This window comes from Aotus nancymaae, unplaced genomic scaffold, assembly GCF_030222135.1.
Source record: "Aotus nancymaae isolate 86718 unplaced genomic scaffold, 86718_ANA_hifiasm-v0.15.2.pri h1tg000057l, whole genome shotgun sequence".
NCBI classification, from domain to species: domain Eukaryota; kingdom Metazoa; phylum Chordata; class Mammalia; order Primates; family Aotidae; genus Aotus; species Aotus nancymaae.
In genome coordinates this window covers 8028193-8047292 of record NW_026988471.1, presented here as the reverse complement: position 1 = coordinate 8047292, position 19100 = coordinate 8028193, and the positions used below count along the sequence as shown (strand labels likewise).

Genomic DNA, 19100 nt, shown 5'->3' with positions numbered 1-19100 from the left:
TGTATGTGTCTATATGCATACGACAGGACGATATTCACTTGTAGGGCATTTGTGACAGTGTCACTCATGCTCAGTTAAGTTGGGCTCATATCAGCATTATGTTTTTTTCTGGTTTGCTACCATTAAGTTGGATGTTTTACTTTTTAAAAAAAAATGTCTTCAGTGACATTTTGATTTTATGCCTCTACCCTGTATAGATATGGATGCAAAGTTAATAGGATGAATGACAGTTGATAGCATTAAATTCAGAAGAGCACATAACTGATCATTCTGAACTTCTTGCCTGGCAGTCGGCAAGGACCCTTGGGTGCCCCATGGTTGCATCCATCCTTCCTGTGCGTCAGGACTTTAGACAAGAGTACACCTTGATTGTACCTGTTCCTCCTCTTATGAGATGGAATTCCTTTGGCCCACCCACGCTGTAGAGTGCCTTTTGTTCATATGGAGATGTGAGAATAAAGAGGCTGTCCCTTCGACATAGTTTTCACATACTTTAAAATAACCTAAACATCAGGCCAGGTACAGTGCTCATGCCTGGAATCCTAGCACTTTGGGAGGCTGAAGTGGGAGGATCACTTGAGACCAGGAGTTCGAGACCAGTCTGGGCAACATAGTGACACCCTCTACATAAAATAGAAATAAAAAAATTAGCTGGGTGTGGATACCTGTAGTCCAAGCTACTCAGAAGGCCAAGGTGGGAGGATTGCCCCAACCCAGAACATCCAGGCTGCAATGAGCTATGATTGCCCTACTGTACTCCAGCCTGGGTGACAGAGAGAGACCCTGTCTAATAATAATAACCTAAAAACAAAAATGCTGAATCCTTAAAATCAGACAAGGGCTTATTTACTTTAATTATTTAAGGGTTCCTATAAATAGTTAGACTTCATGGAGTTTGAATATCATTCTCTTTACGCAGTTCTGCAGACTTATAATCTTAAAGGCATTAAACTTCCTCTAACTGTACAACTGTAACTTAAACTGTATCTGAAGCTACACTATCGCAGTTGATGCAGTTGCTGTGAATATTACTTTGCAATTGCTTTGTAAAGATTCTGCTTCATGAATAATAATTTATTACTGTATAATACTCCTCTTTGACTAAAACTTTGGATTTTTTTGTTGTTATAAACATTTATTAACATCTCAAAAACCCCTAAGTTCCTGGACTGGAAGTGTGGGTTCCTTCTCATTGCCGATGTGCTGTTTCAGGACACTTACCGAAGAAGACAGATGCAGAGGACCATCACCCGCCAGATGTCCTTTGATCTTACAAAACTGTTGGTTACCGAGGACTGGTTCAGTGACATCAGCCCTCAGACCATGAGAAGATTACTTAATATTGTTTCTGTGACAGGTGACTTTTGTCTCTTATTGTCTCTGATAGATAAGAAGCTTTAACGTTAACAAAACAGTTTAATTTCAGAAACCAAAGGTATATGTTGTGTATATATGTTTACATTGCTGAATACTGCCTTTATTTGTATTAAGTGCACTTAATGAAGTCAGTTTTAGTTTCAACAGTGAAAAGTCAAAACTGATACTGTCAACCGTCAGCTGTATACCGTTATTTTAAAACTTTGTGGTTTAAAAAATCTTATTCTTCATCTCAAGTTTAATTTTTCTTTTGCTATAAAGATAATTTTATTCTAATTTTTAACTGAGTATAAATTAACTTTTAATTTAAAATGTCGAAATTCAGATGTTATATGCTATTATTGTTTTAATTTTCATATGATATTTTGAATAAAAAATATTGACAATAAAATTGAGGATTATTGCCTTGTGCCTGAAGTCCTTGCATAGAATTCTGCTCCCTGCCTTGTGAATTCCTGCTTGCTCATAGCTTCAGGGCAACCACACAGATACTTGTAATTTAGTTTGTAAAATACATGTCTCTTTGCAGGGTATTGATTGGTACTTTGTAATATTTGCTAGTGTTAACTGTGTTATGATAGTTATACTAAAATTGTGCTTTAGGTTATTGGGGTTCATGCTGTGAACTGTATTCCAAGTGAAGTTGTATCTAATATATTTACAGTATGTTTTGTACTTAAATTCCTTTAAGTGAGTTCTCAAGCCTTGCTGTATTTATGTTCAACAATGGGAATGTTTTAGTATGTTATCAACATATATGTATTCATTTAACAAATGTGTAGCAAGTGTCTACTTATGCCAGGTAACATTTCTGGGCATTGTGGAGATAAGCAGTGAACAAGATAAAGTCTCTTTCCTAATGGAGAAGACCAGATGATATAATGTCACAGAATGATGTGTGCTGTAAAAACAAGACTGTGAACAGGAGATGGCCCTCCCTCTCACTCAAAAATTACTACCATCAACACACAGATTGTTCCTTCCTTCCTAAGAGAAACTTCTTTTGACTGTACCTCTGCCTCCAGCTACTACCCCATTTCTCAGCAAAGCTCCTTGAAAGGCTTGTCTGTCCCTGTGTCTCATATTCATCTCCCTCTGTTTTCTCTAACCGATTCCAATAATCTCTTGCTCTCTGTTCAGTAAAATTGCATTTTCAAGGTCACCAATGGCTTCCATGTTATAAAATTCAGTGGCCAGGCCAGTGCTCATCTTATTTGACCCCATTAGTGGTGTTTGACAATGTGTTGATCACTCTTCCTTCTTGAAAAAATTTTCTTCCTTTGGCTTCCAGAATGCCACACCGACTGGATTTCCTCTTTCTGCACTGGTAGGTAGTCTTCATATCCCTTTACCATTTAGCATTGGAATGTGCGTTTCTTGCAGCTCTCCTTTTCTATCTAGATCTGCTCCCTTGGCGATTGCATTTACTCTGAAAGACTTAAATACCATCAATATGCCAGCGACTGTCAAATATGTATCTTCAGCCCTGTAGCTCTTCAGTTGCTTGTTTGACATTTAATGGTGTCAGTATGTATGTGACACATAATGTGTCCACAACTGAACTTTTGATTCTCTGACTCAAACTTCATCCATCCATGTCTTTCCTATCTATTAATCCAACTCTTTTCCTGTTCCTTAAGAAAATCTTGATCTTTTTCTTTTATATATCACCACCAATCTACTAGTAAATTCTGTAGCACTGTCTTCAGTCTATTTCCAGAATATGAGCACTGTTGACCATTTCTGGCATACTACCCTCATCAGATACATCACTGTGTCTCACCTTTATTAATTATGGAAATAGTCTAATTGGTCTCTACTCCTGTCTTTTTCTCTCTAAAGCCTATTCTCCATACGGCAGCCACAGTGATTCTTTTAAAATAGAAGCCAATCGTGTTATTTCTCTGCTCAAAACTCTGTGATGTGTCCTCATTTCACTGAAAATAAAAATCTAAGCCCTCACAGTTTTCTACAAAGCCCTTTATGATCTGCTTTTCTGCATCTCCTCCTTCTTCTGACCTCATCTCCCACCATTCTCCCCTCCATCCCTTACAGACTTCTTTGCTTTTCCTTGAAAATGTCAGACATGCTCCCATCAAAAGGCTCCTGCAATTGCTATTTCTTCTGCCTGTACAGATTGTTCTTTGGATATATGCATAATGGGGTTTCTCACTTCCTTTTAAGTCTTTGCTTAAATGTCAGCTTTTCTACAAGCTCTTCCCTCTCCATCTCATATAAAATGACATCTTTGGTACGCCTTGCATTACCCCTTCCCTACTTTATTTTACTCAACAGAAAAAAATCACCGCTAATTCACTACATCATTTACTTTTTGGTTTGTTTGTTTCTTTGGTTTTTGTCTATCTCCCCTCAGTAGAATTTAAAATCCATCTGGCAAAGGTTTTCTATCTATCTTTCTTATTGCTGTTTTCTCAGGACCCAGAACAATGTCTGGGACACTGTTGTTGAATGACTAAGAGACCTGAATGAAGTGGGAACTGAGTTTTATATCTGTCTTGAGAAAAGCATCTTAACAGGAGAAAGAGCAAGTGTGAAGGCTCTGGGGTGGAATTTCAGGAACAGCTAGAGGCCAGTGTGGTTGCACTTTGGGGATTAAAAGAGAGTAGTGGGAAGTGATGTCAATGAACTAACCACTGACCGGGCGCCGTGGCTCCCGCCTGTTATCCCAGCACTTTGGGAGGCTGAGGTGAGTGGATCACCTGAGGTCAGGAGTTTGAGACCAGCCTGGCCAACACGATGAAACCCCGTCTCTACTGAAAATACAAAAATAAGCTGGGCGTGGTGGTACACACCTATAATCCCAGCTACTTGAGAGACTGAGGCAGGAGAATTGCTTGAACACAGGAGGCAGAGTTTACAGTGAGCCGGGATTGCAGCACTGCACTCCAGCCTGAGCAACAGAGTGAGACTCCATCTCAAAAAAAAAAAAACTAAACTAAAAAAACAACTAGACCCTGGGTAGTTCACTTTGAGCCTTATAGGCCCCAAATTTTGTATTATATTTAGACATTTTCAGACACTCTAAAGAGGACCAAGGTAACATCATTTAATAGTTGATACTGAGATACACATTTTAAAAATAATGATGTTTGCACATTTCAGAATAAAAACAAAACATCTTCCTAAAGCCACATTTCAAATGTAAGAATTTCTCTAATATTAGTCTTTGACCATACAGTAGACTTTCTATTTGTTGAGTCAGAGATATTTGTCTTTTATGTCTCATCATATATAGCTCAGCCCATGAAACATTTCTAAGTAAAATTTCCATTTTTAAAAGCCCCTAACACTGTTTCATTGCTTAAAAGTGCTCTGTTGAAAAATAACTTACAGATTTAAATCTGTGTATTTTAGTGAAATTTTGATTTCATTTTTTTGTGACGTTTTCCATTTAATTGGGTAACATTAGTTAGAAGTGTATAGGGAAATATATCTTATTGCAAAGGGTAGAATTTGAAGGCAAAAGACTTGGGTTTGAATCCTGGGCATGTTATTTAGCCTCTTGAATCCCCAGTTCCCATTTATGCAAAAGTGTATGTTATCTGCTGAACACTATGCAAATAGTTGTTGCTGTAGGAAAGTCATGCAATACAGAGATTAATGTCAGGAAAGAATTTGAGATTTTAGTAGATAAATATTGATAAGTATTTAGTTGAGTGGTTTCCTAATTAAAAATTGTGCTTTATTTTATCAAATATACTTTATTTCAAATTTGTTTTATTGGACTATTTTGGAAGGTAAGACTAAAAAATTATCTTAGACATATTCATTGTTCAGAATTTTCTTTTGACATTGCTTTATTTTTTTAGCTAATTGTAGGCTAGATATGTTCCAAAGATATAATACTTGTTTTTATTCACTTATACATTTTTTTTTTTTTTTAAAGACAGAGTCTCACTCTGTCCCCTAGGCTGGAGTGCAGTGGTGTGATCTTTGCTCACTGCAGCCGCCACCTCCCAGGTTCAAGTGATTCTTCTGCCACAGCCTCCCGAGTAGCTGGAACTACAGGCACCTGCCACCACAGCTGGCTAATTTTTGTATTTTCAGTAGAGGTGGAATTTCACCATGTTGACCAGGCTGGTCTTGAAGTCCTGACTTCAAATGATCCACCCACCTTGGCCTCCCAGAGTGCTGGCATTACAGCTGTAAGCCACCACACCCGGCCTATTTACTCGTACTTTGAAAATAGTTTTCCAGTTCTCTGTGTCTACCAGTTCCTTCATGACTTTGCATGCATGCGTTGTGCAGTTGCTGTTCCTTTTGTCCACATGTCCTCACTCTGCTTCCCTTATCCTTGCCACTCCGTGCCTTCCCACCAGACTAACTTGGGTTCATCCTTCATAGCTTAGTTCTAGTGGTTGGTTACATTCTTTTTCTTTCTTTCTTTTTTGTCTTTTTCTCTTTAGTGGTTATATTCTTAAGGAAACCTTCCCTTAACTGCCGCTTCTGGATTTGGTGCTCATTTTCTCTTTTCACACAGCAACATGTGTATCTCCAAAATAGCCATGTCTCCATCATATGCTCAGATCCTACCTTCCAGGGTAAAGGAATCCAGTCATGGGAACATAATTTCTGTGTCTGAGCAGATTTGCCGAGGGAATGAGGGCCTGGTGATATAGGAAGAATTGGATTGGGGCTTATATAACTATATCAGTAGTAGGGAAAGGAATAATTCACATTGGACCTAAATTGGTATCTTAGTCTACATACAAACAAAATTGATAATGATGTATTGACAGTATTTGAAAATTAAAAAAACAATAGTATCGGCAGCTTAGAGTTTCTACCAAATCATGGTGAAGCATGATACAACGAAACAAGGCATCCGTTCTGAAAGTTTGAGGATCGCGACTGTACATGTACACATGCCTAGTGGTAGAACAGTGACTCAGTCCTCAGAAAATCCCAGCAATAGGCAGGGTTGTTTTAAAATACATAAATAATAAATATGAGAAGCATTACAACTCAGTTGGTAGGTTACTTACATAGATGACTCTTAGTATGTGAAAATGAAAGTGTGCGGGATTGCCCATTCATCCGTAATAAAACAAGAATGGACTGGCATATTTGGATCTGGTTATAGTCCATCAATAGGATCTCAGCAGATAGCCCTTTAGAGGGTTGGGTCCGTTGTGGGTGAGTGGATGTTCTGTTGAGTGATTGTGGTGGTGTTGAGCTGTGTGACGCAGTTCCAAAAGATGCTTGTCCGCATGTATGTGGTTGAAGAAGTGTATTTCACCAGTGGCAAATCAAACAACCAAACATTACTTTAGAATTAAAATTGTGTTTAAGCCCCAAAAGCTTTACTTAGTGCAGCTCTTTGGATTTTAGAAGCCATGGCAGTACTAAGATTTGAATTTGTAGTATAAATTAAATGGCGAATTTTAGAAATTTAAAATATTTTTGAATATACTAAATGTTTTACCTAACGTATAATTACACATCTACTAATTTTAACATGTTTTTGTATTCTTTTTTTTAAAAGGGCGATTACTGAGAGCCAATCAGATTAGTTTCAACTGGGACAGGCTTGCTAGCTGGATCAACCTTACTGAGCAGTGGCCATACCGGACTTCATGGCTTATATTATATTTGGAGGAGACTGAAGGTATTCCAGATCAAATGACATTAAAAACCATCTATGAAAGGTACATTTTTTGACCTGTTTGTATTTTACTTTATTTTAGGTTGAGCTAAAAAAAAGACAAAAACTCATATAAAGCAGACAATACAAAATAATATGTATAAAATGTATACTTCTGGATTTAACTAATCATTCTTATTAATTACATTGTAATTTTGGAGTTGTATTAGCACTGGTATATATCCCATCATGTAAAATCTGTGACTTTATTTGGACATATTTTTCCTTTTTCAGGTATGTAAAGTTTATTTTAAAATATTTTAAATTTATATTTAAATTTTTTAGAAACAGGATCTCTCTCTCTCTGTCACTTAGGTTGGAGCACAGTGACAGAATCACAGCTCACTGTAGCCTCAGACTCCTGGGCTCAAGTCATCCTCCCACCTCAGCCTCCCAAGTAGCTGGAACTGAGGTGTGCACCGAGACTCCTGGCTCTTTTTTAAATTTTTTGTAGAGACAGGGACTTGCAGTGTTGCCCAGACTGGTCTTAAACTCGTGGACTCAAGCAGTTCTCTTGTCTTGGCCTCTCAAAGTGCTGGGATTATAGGCGTGAACCACTGTGCCCAGCCTTACTGTATGGTTTATATATTAAAACTTCTAAGATTTCAAATAACTTTTATTTCCTTAGAGTATTGTCATTTTATTCCTTAGTATTTTATTTCCTTAGAGTATTTCCTTAGAATATTTTATTTCCTTAGAGTATATGGTTTTCCTATTTTTTTAGTTCCTGTTTTTCATATACACATTTAATGTTTTCTAAGTAAATAACTCATTTTAGAATTAGCATTATAGAGGTTGTTGTATTAGTCTACAGATTTGAGCTCTTCTGGGTTTTGCTGTTTAATTTATGTGACATTAGTTAGTGGATTAAACCCTGTGTGCTGTATCAAGTAGGTGTTCTAGTAGATGCAGTGATATGTAATTACTGTGGCCTATTAAGAAGTGGTATTGAATTGCATCTGGTCTTTGAGGTTTACAAATCATCTTATTGTGAGATACAGGATTAGTTTTTCTCTTGATTCTGTAGTACAATATTAGGTTTTATTTCATGAATAAACGTTTGTATTATAATACAGGTGCTGTATAATTATGAATGCTTGCTAGTGACAGTAATTACTAAGTGGTTAAGACTTAACTTTTAAAAAAAGTTTTAACTGCTTCATAATAATTCATACCAATACAATGAGTTTTATTTTTTGCATGTTATATTTATACATAAAGCCCCATTTAATATAAACAGATAATTCCTTGACACTCTCATCTATCCTTGAGATTTTTGTTATCATTTGTGTGTAAATAAAAATATGTCAGAAAAAAGAATAAGCTTTCCATTAGGAACTGTGGAGCGATAGCTTAAGAAACAGTAGTGGAAGGAATTTGCGGCTGCTTGAGATTCTTAGACTGTCTGAATGGGTGTTGTTCGGGAGTAGTATGTTACTCCATACTAGGAGAACTAGTTGCCTCACATGGATCCTTACTTAAGGAGGTCGAGTCACTTAGTGTTCCTGACCTCCTTCATTCACGTCAGCACTCTGCTAGGTGCCATACATATTGTTGAAGTTTTAGAAAGCTCAGAGGTGTTCGGTGGGGATATAATGAGGGATGGGAACTTTGCTTTGCCATTAAACCAACTCATTACTTTAAACTTCAGCATTTGGTGGGTTTACCATCCATGGCTGGGTTGGATTTTGGATGATTTTGAGATGCTTTTCTTCTCTTTTTGGTGAGATAAATATATATGTCTTAAATGCCTATAACTACTTACAAAGAATATTTTGTAGCTAGTCTAAGAGAAAAAGTATAGTAAGCAATCTTTGATAATTCATGGGAATTGACTTAAAATAATTGTATATAATAAGATGATTTGGAATGAAAAACTATAGGAAGACACTTTAATCAACATAATGAAAAGCCAGATATTAAAGTATGTGAGAATAATCTAGATTATTATGTTTCAAGTTAACTGTAATTGAGTTCTTTGATGCTATTGCTTGTAATTTGAATAATAGAAAGTTTTATTTACAGCCGACAAAATGCAGCAGTGTGTAATTGATATTCATTTACTTTATTAAAGAAATCTGATTTGGTAAAAACAATCAGAAAATAGTGTTTTTAACGCTAGTAGTAAAATTTATTTTTTTAATCCATAAAAAGCCTCATTTATTTTTATAGCGATTTGATGACACATCTGCTTGCTTTATTCAGGTGGAAAAGAAAATGTTGGTTCTTGGTGTTTGGTGAAATTGCGTTAAATTATTTTCTAAATTGTTCAACTTTTAACAAATGACATTTGATACTAACACTAGAAAGCAATTTCAGCGAATTAAGTAGACCCCTCTGTAAACCACGGGAACATTTAAGATGACACACTGTTCATTCAAGATGGTTTTAATTGGTACAATTATTGTAATTTTCTTGCAATTATGTGTTGAGCTGAAAGCTTTTGTCTGGATCATTTGAGGGTTTTTTTTTGTTTTTTTTTTTAAACATACGTTTAGTAAGAAGAAAGGGAGTAAAATAAAAACAAAATTTTCTGTCTACTTTTTATTGCAGCATTTTAGACAACCATTGAAATAATTTAGTCTAAAACTTTATTTCTGCCATTTAAAGCAGAATGATAGTGGTTTTTTTTTTAAGAATGAATTTAAGTAGTTTTCATGATGATAATGTTTTAAATTTCTGTTTTGACACTGCTCAATTTTTTACCCAAGATGATATGGTCAGAATTATTTTGTGGTAAGGATAACAACATTCTTTATTTTGCTACTTTATTTTGATGTTTAAAGAACAGTTGAATAAGTTCTGAGATGTTTCCGAATAGTAGCCATTTTCCATTTCATTGAAGTAGCAATTTGCCATACAGACACTATGGACATCTAATTTATGACTTTGATAGACCTCTCTGTTCTTTTTAAATTACTCAAGTAATGATATTTCTATACATTATTTAGGGCAATTTCATAGTAAAACCTTGTATTTTATGATAACCCTTCCTGATACTCATCCAAGGCTTTCATAAGCTTCATTTTATCACATCTAGTCATCTCATATCTCTTATAGCTCACACTAACCTCCTTGCTCTCTCCATTCTTTTCTGGGTGATGATCAGCTCTACTTCCCTCTCTTCCCCACTGTCATTTGGCCTAGATTATGCACAGGCTTGTTTCTTTTGCATGTGGACTTCAGTTATGAATGTGGATAGCATGAAAAATTTAACATTAGTTTAGAGGAAGTTGTTGCCTTATCTCCTTTGTAGTATAAAGTCCATCCTTTGTAGTGAGAAATTTTCCCTTTAGTTTTTGAGATACTAGCAGTATTTGTTCCAAACATTGTTTCTTGCATGCTGTTATGGTGTTTTTCATATATAGCTTAGAATTTTACTGAAATTCTTTGTGATATATGACTTATCTGTAGATATTGGTGTTGTCATCATTCAAAATTTATTAAATTACTATCTTTTATATAATTATTGTTTCTATCTTTTTCTCAAGGCACACTCGCTTTGACTGCAGACATTCAATATTTTATCAATATCTTTATATTTTTAAAGAGAAAGCCTGACCTAATTGCAAAATTACATGATAATTCCTCATATAGTAGAGAAAACTAAGCAGGTTTATACTGAAATAAAGATTTTGTAGTCTCTAATAGAAATCATATTTTATCTGGACAGAAATAAATGACATTTGTATATTTGCAAAGTTCAGTGTGAAGAGTGAGCCTGCAAACCTTGGATAAATATAATCAGATGTAATGTTGGCCATTCAGTGTGCATTTCTGGCTTTGAATTATTTTTATCCATGTCTTTGTGAAAATTGGATAATTCATATTTCTAAAGATAAAGATAAAGGGCAGAATTTTTTGGCTTATTTTGATGTACCTGTAAATCATGCCTACTTTTGTTGTTTGGAGAAAAAAGTGAAATGCGTTAAACTAGATGTGTTTGACTTTTTCTTAGTTTACCAATTTATGTATTTTTTGTTTTTTATGTATTTTATGTATTTATGTATTTTTTTTGCTACTTATTTGTTTTGTTGTTGTTACCAGACTTCTAGCAACATGCAAAGGTTTGAAAGAAATTTAGGAGATAAAGGTTAAAATTCATTCATTTATTCAGAAAACAGTTATTGAACACCTATTATGGGCCAAGCACAGTTCTAAGAGCTTGCATGTATCCAGGAACAAACCAGCAAAGATCCCTGTCCCAGGAGCTTACACTCTGTCAGAGAGTGATGGGTAATAAACAATATATACGATCCATAATTAGCATGTTAAAAGGCAGCAAGTGCTGTGGAAAGGATCAAAGGTAGAAGAGAGTTAGGGAGATGAAGAGTAGTGCAGGTTCTGCATTAAGTAAGGGAGTCAGGATTGTCCTCATGGAGAAGGGACGAGTTGAGCAAGGGTTGAAGGAGTCAGGGGAGTTTGCCAGGCAGGTATCTGAGAAAGCATTTCCAAACAGAGGGAACAGTTCGGGGCCAGAGAGCACTTGGAATGAATACTGAAGGGACAGCAACAACGGAGCTGATGTGGCGAGATGGGGTGCAGTGAAGCAAGTGAGTAGGAGGTCGGGTTGGAGTCACCAGTGGGGTTCACGGACCCCTTTTGGAGGACCATGGTAAGGACTTTGGCTTTTACCCTAAGATGGGGATTCATCGCAGGGTCTTGAAAAATTTGTAGCTATTACCCTGGTCCTCCAGAGCCTATTTGCTGTGTCAGTGCAGCTTGGCCTGAGTTAGGGAATTCTCTTGATTTAAGGGAGCATATTTTGAGACTTTCATGGTGGGAAGGGAATAGGAATGAACCTAGGTAGAAAAATTAAGGTCAATGAAAAGTTCAGAAAGTAATTGGCTATCCCACAGTAAAGATGAAATGATTAATAGAGCCAGGCGTGGTGGAGTGTGCCTCTAATCCCAGCTACTTGGGAGGCTGAGGTAGGAAGATCACTTGAGCCTGGGAGTTGGAGGCTGTAGTGTACCATGACTGTGTCTATGAATAGCCACCGCACTCCAGCCTGGGTGACATAACGAAACCTTGTCTTTTAAAAATAATGAAAGATGAGTTATAGAAATAGCACATTGTGGCCTTTTCTATGTGAGCTAGGAAGTAAATAACCTCATCTGCAGTCCTGTTGCAGGGTATTTAAAGAAAATTAATTATTCTAAACATCTTTAAGAATGTATAAGTCTGATTTCCCTTTCAGTTTATAAATCTGATTTCCCTGTTGCAATACTTGTTTCTTAGAATCATTTTAGTCTTTATTTTTTAATTAATGATGGGTTATAGACAATTTTTTGTATCATTTAAAAAATTGCCTTCTTTCCTTTTTCTTGCCAACTACATGGTGTTGCTGTCTGATATGTAAACCTCTGGTTGAGAGGGAGTGGAAGGTAATTTTTGTGGCATTGAAGACTGCTAGGTGTAGGAAAGATATCATGGGCAGAAGAGCAACTAATGAGTTGCTTTTAGAATAATACTGAGTTTGACTTATAGATAGTATAAAGTACTAATGATGGTCTGTGCATATCAAATTGGGCTCTAAAGACAAAAGGATATAATTGGTCAAAATCTGTATGCAGCTATCAGTTTTCTGCTGGAGTCCCCAGTGCTGTCAGCCTGGCTCTGGCTCCTTCTCCCTCTTACTGTTTACCTTTTACATGCTCTTCTCTCTGGCCCCTTCCACCTCCTTCTTCTGGTCTCATCTTAAATGTTACTACCTTAGGAAGCCTTTTGTTACCAAGCCCCCTCCCCTTCGAGGTTTTGTTAGATGAGTCCTGTATGTACTGGTATGTTCTTTCATAGCACTGGCCATAGTTACCTTCTTAAAAATGTTTGCATTGCTATTTCTTTAATATTTGTCTCCTGAATGACACTATATACTTCATGAACTGTGTAACTTTCTTAAACATTGCCGAATGTTTTTGCTTCTAGACAGTGATTGATTTAGGCAGTAGTGGGTATTTCTCAAAGAGTAAGGAAATCTGATGATAACTTTGGATCGAGGAAGGCATGGATTGGGCAGGTGGTACATGAGAAGCCTCACTTTATCTTGAAAAGAGTACTGTCCATCCAGGTACTTCATTCTTTAGGCTTAAATATGAATAAAATGTTTCTTTTGTTATATATGAGCATATCCCTGGGCCGGACACATAGGAACGTCTCAGTACACATAGGCTGAGTGATGACTCTGTATTTCACCTAACACTTGGTGGTTTCTGCCTTATGTCAGGTGATGCTAGAATCACAGCAGTGTTTTTGAAGGCATTCTCTGTAACTTTTAGTTCAGCGGCATTTCTAAGATTTCTTAGATTCATAATCCATTTATCAATGCCATGGTCTGCTGAAGTTGCTTTGTGTTTTTAAAAAAATTTTTATTTCAGTAGCTTTTGGAGTACAAGTGGCTTTTTGTTGCATGGATGAACTATACAGTGGTGAAATCTGAGATTTTAGGGCACCCATTATCCAAGTAGTGTGCATTGTACCTAATGTGTAGTTTTTTATCCCTAGCCTTCCTTCCTGTCCCTTCTGAGTCTCTAGAGTCTATTATTTTACTCCGTATGCCTTTGCTTATTCATGACTTGGCTCCCACTTACAAGTGAGAACATACGGTTGTTGTTTTCCGCTTTTGTGTTACTTCACTTAGAATAATGGCCTCTAGCTCCATCCAAGTTACTGCAAAATACGTTATTTTGTTCCTTTTAATGGCTGAGTAGTATTCCATGGTGTATATAAATCACATTTTCTTTATCCACTCCTTACTCAGTGGGCACTTAGGTTGGTTCCACATCTTTGCAATTGTGAATTGTGCTGCTATAAACATATGTGTGCAAGTGTCTTTTTCATATAATGACATTTTTCCCTTGCTGGATCAAATGGTGGATCTACATTTAGCTCTTTGAGGAATCTTCATACTGTTTTCCATAGAGGTTGTACTAATTTACATTCTGGTGGAGTTGCTTTGGATTGGCTACTTCTAGATAGGTTCCTCTCATTTCAGATTCTTCTTACAGACTCAGTTTCTTCTTACAGACTTGTCAGAATTATTTTAATTGCCATGTAACTTAGATGACTCCAGTTCTGTTGTGCTAAACATTTTAATTGTGGTCATTCATTAAACAAAGAGTTTATTATATGCTTGGCACAGTCTAATAAAAGTAGTAGCTAATATATAATGCGAGCCCTCATTCTGCGCCATGCATTGGATTAAACACTTTACCTAGATTATCACATCTAACGCAGATTGCATATCCCTAATCTGAAAATCTGAAATCTGAAATGTCCCTAAATCTGAAACTGAGTGCCGACGATGTTCAAAGGAAATGCTCACTGGGGCATTTGGGATTTTGGATTTTTGGGTTGCGAGTGCTTAGCTGGTACTGCAGATACTCCGAAATCTGAAACACTTCTGATCCCAAGCATTTCAGGTAAGGAATACTCAACCTGTACTTATAATCCTAAGAGACAGAGAGCAGGAGTTACCTAAGACCTCACAGCTGTAACTGTGGCACTTCCCAAGTCTGTTTCGGGGGGCCAGGAGCCCGTTCTCTGTAGCTGCCAGCTAGACAGTGGGTCTGAGATACCAGAACTAGAGAACTAAATTAATATTTTTATTTCCAGATAGATTTTATTTAACTTTTCATTGATGTACCTATGAGTATTTAGAATAATTTATTGTGTACGAGTGTGAATGTTGTAGCAGACAGAAATTTTTCTATGGTGTTGAATTGATCTTTTCTGTTAAAAAATGCAAACAACTTAGCAACATATAAAATATCAAAGAAATGCTTTATTTCTAATTGTGTCTAGTCACTGTGCTAGATTTTGGGTGGAAAGCTTTAAAAAATAACTTCTGATATTTAGCACTTAAACATCTGGTACATCTGTTTGTTTAAGCCTTTATACCATTTTTATGTCTACCATGTGGCTACAATTTTTTTAGGTAACTTTTTCAGTAGTTTTCTTTTACTTTTGCTTTTTAATGTATTTTCTCAGCCTTTACTCTTATAATGCCATTTTCGTGTTTAATGCAAATGTAGAATGAAGAAAAAATGCTAAATGTTCCAAAGTAGAATGAAGAAAAAATGCTCAAAAAAATTTGAAAAAATGTTTCAAAGTCATGTGTTTCTAATGTCAACATGAAAAACTCAGGGATATTAACCAAGGTCTTGATTATTCAAAATCCTTATTGTACAAGTTATCTTAAAAGATTTAACGTTTAAAAAGTATATTCCAACAATGTTTGGAATTGTTGGAAACAAATAGCAAAGACAGTTTCTTGAAGTATATGTTTTGATATGTAAGAAATATAAGTTTAATGTGTAAAAGAACATTACCTGTGCAGGTTTACAGTTAATATAGTAAGAGCATTTGTATATATTTATATTTTTCAAACAAGTCTGATTATTAAAGAACTCAAATTTACCAAAAAAGCTTATATATGCCTTAACAGATTGGGTAGTCAACTTTTTTCCTGAAGTTGATTTTTTCAGTAGAGGTTTGTGATTTCAGAATTTCAAATCAAAATATTTAAAGACTTTTTAAAATACAAGAATAAATAAAAGTGATATATAACAAAAATGCTAGCTAATTCAAATGCTAAGATAATGTTGAGCTGCTGGTGTAAGACCACGCTGCAGAAGTCGCTTCTGTTAGCAATATTCAAGAAGTCCACAAGATGGGAGCATTTCACTAGAAACATTATTAGCACGTTCAGCTAAAAATAAGATGTCATACATTTTGCTTTCCCCTTCCATAGCAGAAAAACAAGTGAGAGTTTAATGAAAGGTTGAATTTCCTTTTCTGTTGTTGTTTTAAAAAAAAGTGACTTCAGGACATTTTTTCAGCACTGAGAATCATGATCATAGGCAAATGAATGGTTATCTATTCATATGACATAGTTTTTAAATGTAGTACTACTTTTGTCTCCTCAAATTACTTTTAACTTTTGGGAAAATAGTGGCTATGAAAAAAGAGGAGCTTAAAAAAATTGATCTGCTTACAAATTTGCATTTAGATATAAAAATATTAAATCCTAAACATTGTAGAACTTCGGTTCAATACTTTTTAAGCATTAAATCTTTTAAGAGAACTTGTATAATAAAGATTTTGCCTTAATCAGAAACATGTTCATAGATCTACTTTGAGTTCAGAGCCTCCTTTCTCTATGCCTGTCATTCAGTTTTATTACAGAACATTTGCATTCTATATATGATTAATGTAATACACTTTTAGATTTCATAAAGGCAACAATTGCACAGACAATTCATCACTTGGCAGCAACTTACAATATTATTAGTGGTACCTAAAACAGCTGTGAAAATTTGATCTCATGTGCTTTTGTCTGAACATTTTAAAATATCAAGTATAAACTCTTGATGCCATAAAACAGGCTTTGCTTTTTAATAATGATAGACACTATTTTCACATGGAGTCAGTTATGAATTATTTTGCCTCTCTTACCTCTTTACTAAAGTCTCTCATTACCGTAGCTGGAAATACCGCTTTGTCCTCTGAATTACTGATATCTGATTACTTGCATGGTCATAACTGGGTAGGCATCATGCAGTCATACACTGTTTTTTAGACTTTTACTCCCAGTGGAAACCTTTTTCCAAATCTTATGCAGAATTCCAATAAATAAAGCGGAAGTAATATAAGTTTATTGATTCAAATTATAAGATTTTGTAACAAATTCAGTTAGTGAGAAAAATGAGCTATTCTAAAGAATATTAAAATTGGAGAATTTTGGATGACTGTTACAATTCTAAATTGCTTGAAACATCTGTTTGTTCCTCTAATTAGTTCTGGGACTGTAACATGAAGAAAATCCTAAATCATTAGTAGATGCAAATGTTACCAGTTTTTAAACTTTCTTTGTGATGACAGGATGTTTCAGTTAATCTGATCCAGAAACTTGAACGATTAATTGGGAATATTGTTTTATAGGTGAATCACCAATAGTTTCTTGGAGTTGTTCACATTTCTTGTAATTATTTGAAGTGTTATCTGTTTCTCTAGGTGAAAGTCATGTGATGATGCAATTTTCTAATGATTTTTACAGTCTTTGCTCAGGCTTCTAGGCTGTAGTGTAATGTGCTGGTTTGCATAATTTTATAAACAAAAGTGCTAATCTGGATTCTGAAAAAATGATGAAGGAAATTGAATATGTGCGTAAAGATGGAGGAGAAGCTTTATTTCAAAGTGCAAAAAACAGAAACTAAAAGAAAAACTCAGGATGACTTATCAGCCTAGCTTATTTATTGATCTTCTTCAGTGTGTTAAAATTTAGTATGTAACAGCATTCTTTCCTATTACATTTTTTTAATTGCATTTTAGGTTTTGGGGTACATGTGGAGAACATGCAAGATTGTTGCATAGGTGCATATGTGGCAGTGTGATTTGCTGCCTTCCTCCCCTTCACCTATATGTGGCATTTCTCCCCATGTTATCTCTCCCCGACTCCCCACCCCCCGCTGTCCCTCTCCTATTTCCCCCCAACAGACCCCAATGTATAGTGCTCCCCTTCCTGTGTCCATGTGTTCTCATTGTTCAACACCCGTCTATGAGTGAGAACATGCGGTGTTTGATTTTGTGTTCTTGTGTCAGTTTGCTGAGAATGATGGTTTCCAGGTTCATCCATGTCCCTACAAAGGATGTGAATTCATCGTTTTTGATGGCTGCATAATATTCCACGGTGTATATGTGCCACATTTTCCCTGTCCAGTCTATCATTGATGGGCATTTGGGTTGGTCCCAGGTCTTTGCTATTGTAAGCTGTGCTGCAATGAACATTCGTGTGCATGTGTCCTTATAGTAGAGCGATTTATACTCCTGTGGATATATACCCAGTAATGGGATTGCTGAGTCAAATGGAATTTCTATTTCTAGGTCCTTGAGGAATCACCACACTGTCTTCCACAATAATAGTGAGAGACTTTAACACACCATTGTCAATATTAGACAGATCAATGAGACAGAAAATTAACAAGGATGTCCAGGACTTGAACTCAGACCTGGACCAAGCAAACCTAACAGACATTTACAGAACTCTCCACCCCAAATCCACAGAATATACATTCTTCTCAGCACCACATCACACCAACTCTAAAATTGACCACATAACTGGAAGTAAATCACTCCTCAGCAAATGCAAAAGAATGGAAACCATAACAAACAGTCTGTCAGACCACAGTGCAATCAAGTTAGAACTCAGAATTCAGAAACCAACCCAGAACCGCACAGCTTCATGGAAACTGAACAACTTTCTCTTGAATGTTGACTGGATAAACAATGATATGAAGGCAGAAATAAAGATGTTCTTCGAAACCAACGAGAACGAAGACAGCACATACCAGAATCTCTGGGACACATTTAAAGCAGTCTCTAGAGGAAAATATATAGCAATAAGTGCCCACATGAGAAACAAGGAGAGATCTAAAATTGACACCCTATCATCAAAACCGAAAGAGCTAGAGGAGCAAGATCAAAAAACTCAAAACCTAGCAGAAGACAAGAAATAACTAAGATCAGAGCAGAATTGAAGGAGATAGAGACACGAAAAACCCTTCAAAAGATCAATAAATCCAGGAGCTGGTTTTTTGAAAAGATCAATAAAATAGACCACTAGCCAGATTAATAAAAAAGAAAAGAGAGAATAACCAAATAGATGCAATAAAAAACGATAAAGGGGATATCACCACAGATTCCACAGAAATTCAAACCATCATCAGAGATTATTACAAACAACTCTATGCACATAAACTAGAAAAACTAGAAGAAATGGATAAATTCCTGGACAGTTGCCTCCTCCCAAGCCTAAACCAGGAAGAAGTCGAAACCCTGAATAGACCAATAACAAGGTCTGAAGTCGAGGCAGCAGTTAAGAGCCTACCACCCAAAAAAAGCCCAGGTCTAGATGGGTTCACAGCTGAATTCTACCAAACATACAAAGAGGAACTGGTACCATTCCTTCTGAAACTATTCCAAATAACCCAAAGAGAGGGAATCCTTCCCAAATCATTTTATGAGACCAACATCATCCTGATACCAAAACCCGGCAGAG

At 36.0% G+C, this 19100-nt stretch overlaps 1 protein-coding gene across 8 annotated transcripts in view; it reads left to right on the top strand.

Annotated features, from left to right (window-relative positions):
- Positions 1-19100, top strand: part of KIDINS220 (kinase D interacting substrate 220) — a 119227-nt gene that overhangs the window by 68340 nt on the left and 31787 nt on the right. For all 8 annotated transcript variants that reach the window (XM_021669016.2, XM_021669014.2, XM_012438848.3 and 5 more), the window contains exons 21-22: positions 1213-1357; positions 6884-7046. In XM_021669016.2, coding sequence (XP_021524691.1) covers positions 1213-1357; positions 6884-7046 — 308 coding nt within the window. The remainder of the gene's footprint in view (positions 1-1212; positions 1358-6883; positions 7047-19100) is intronic.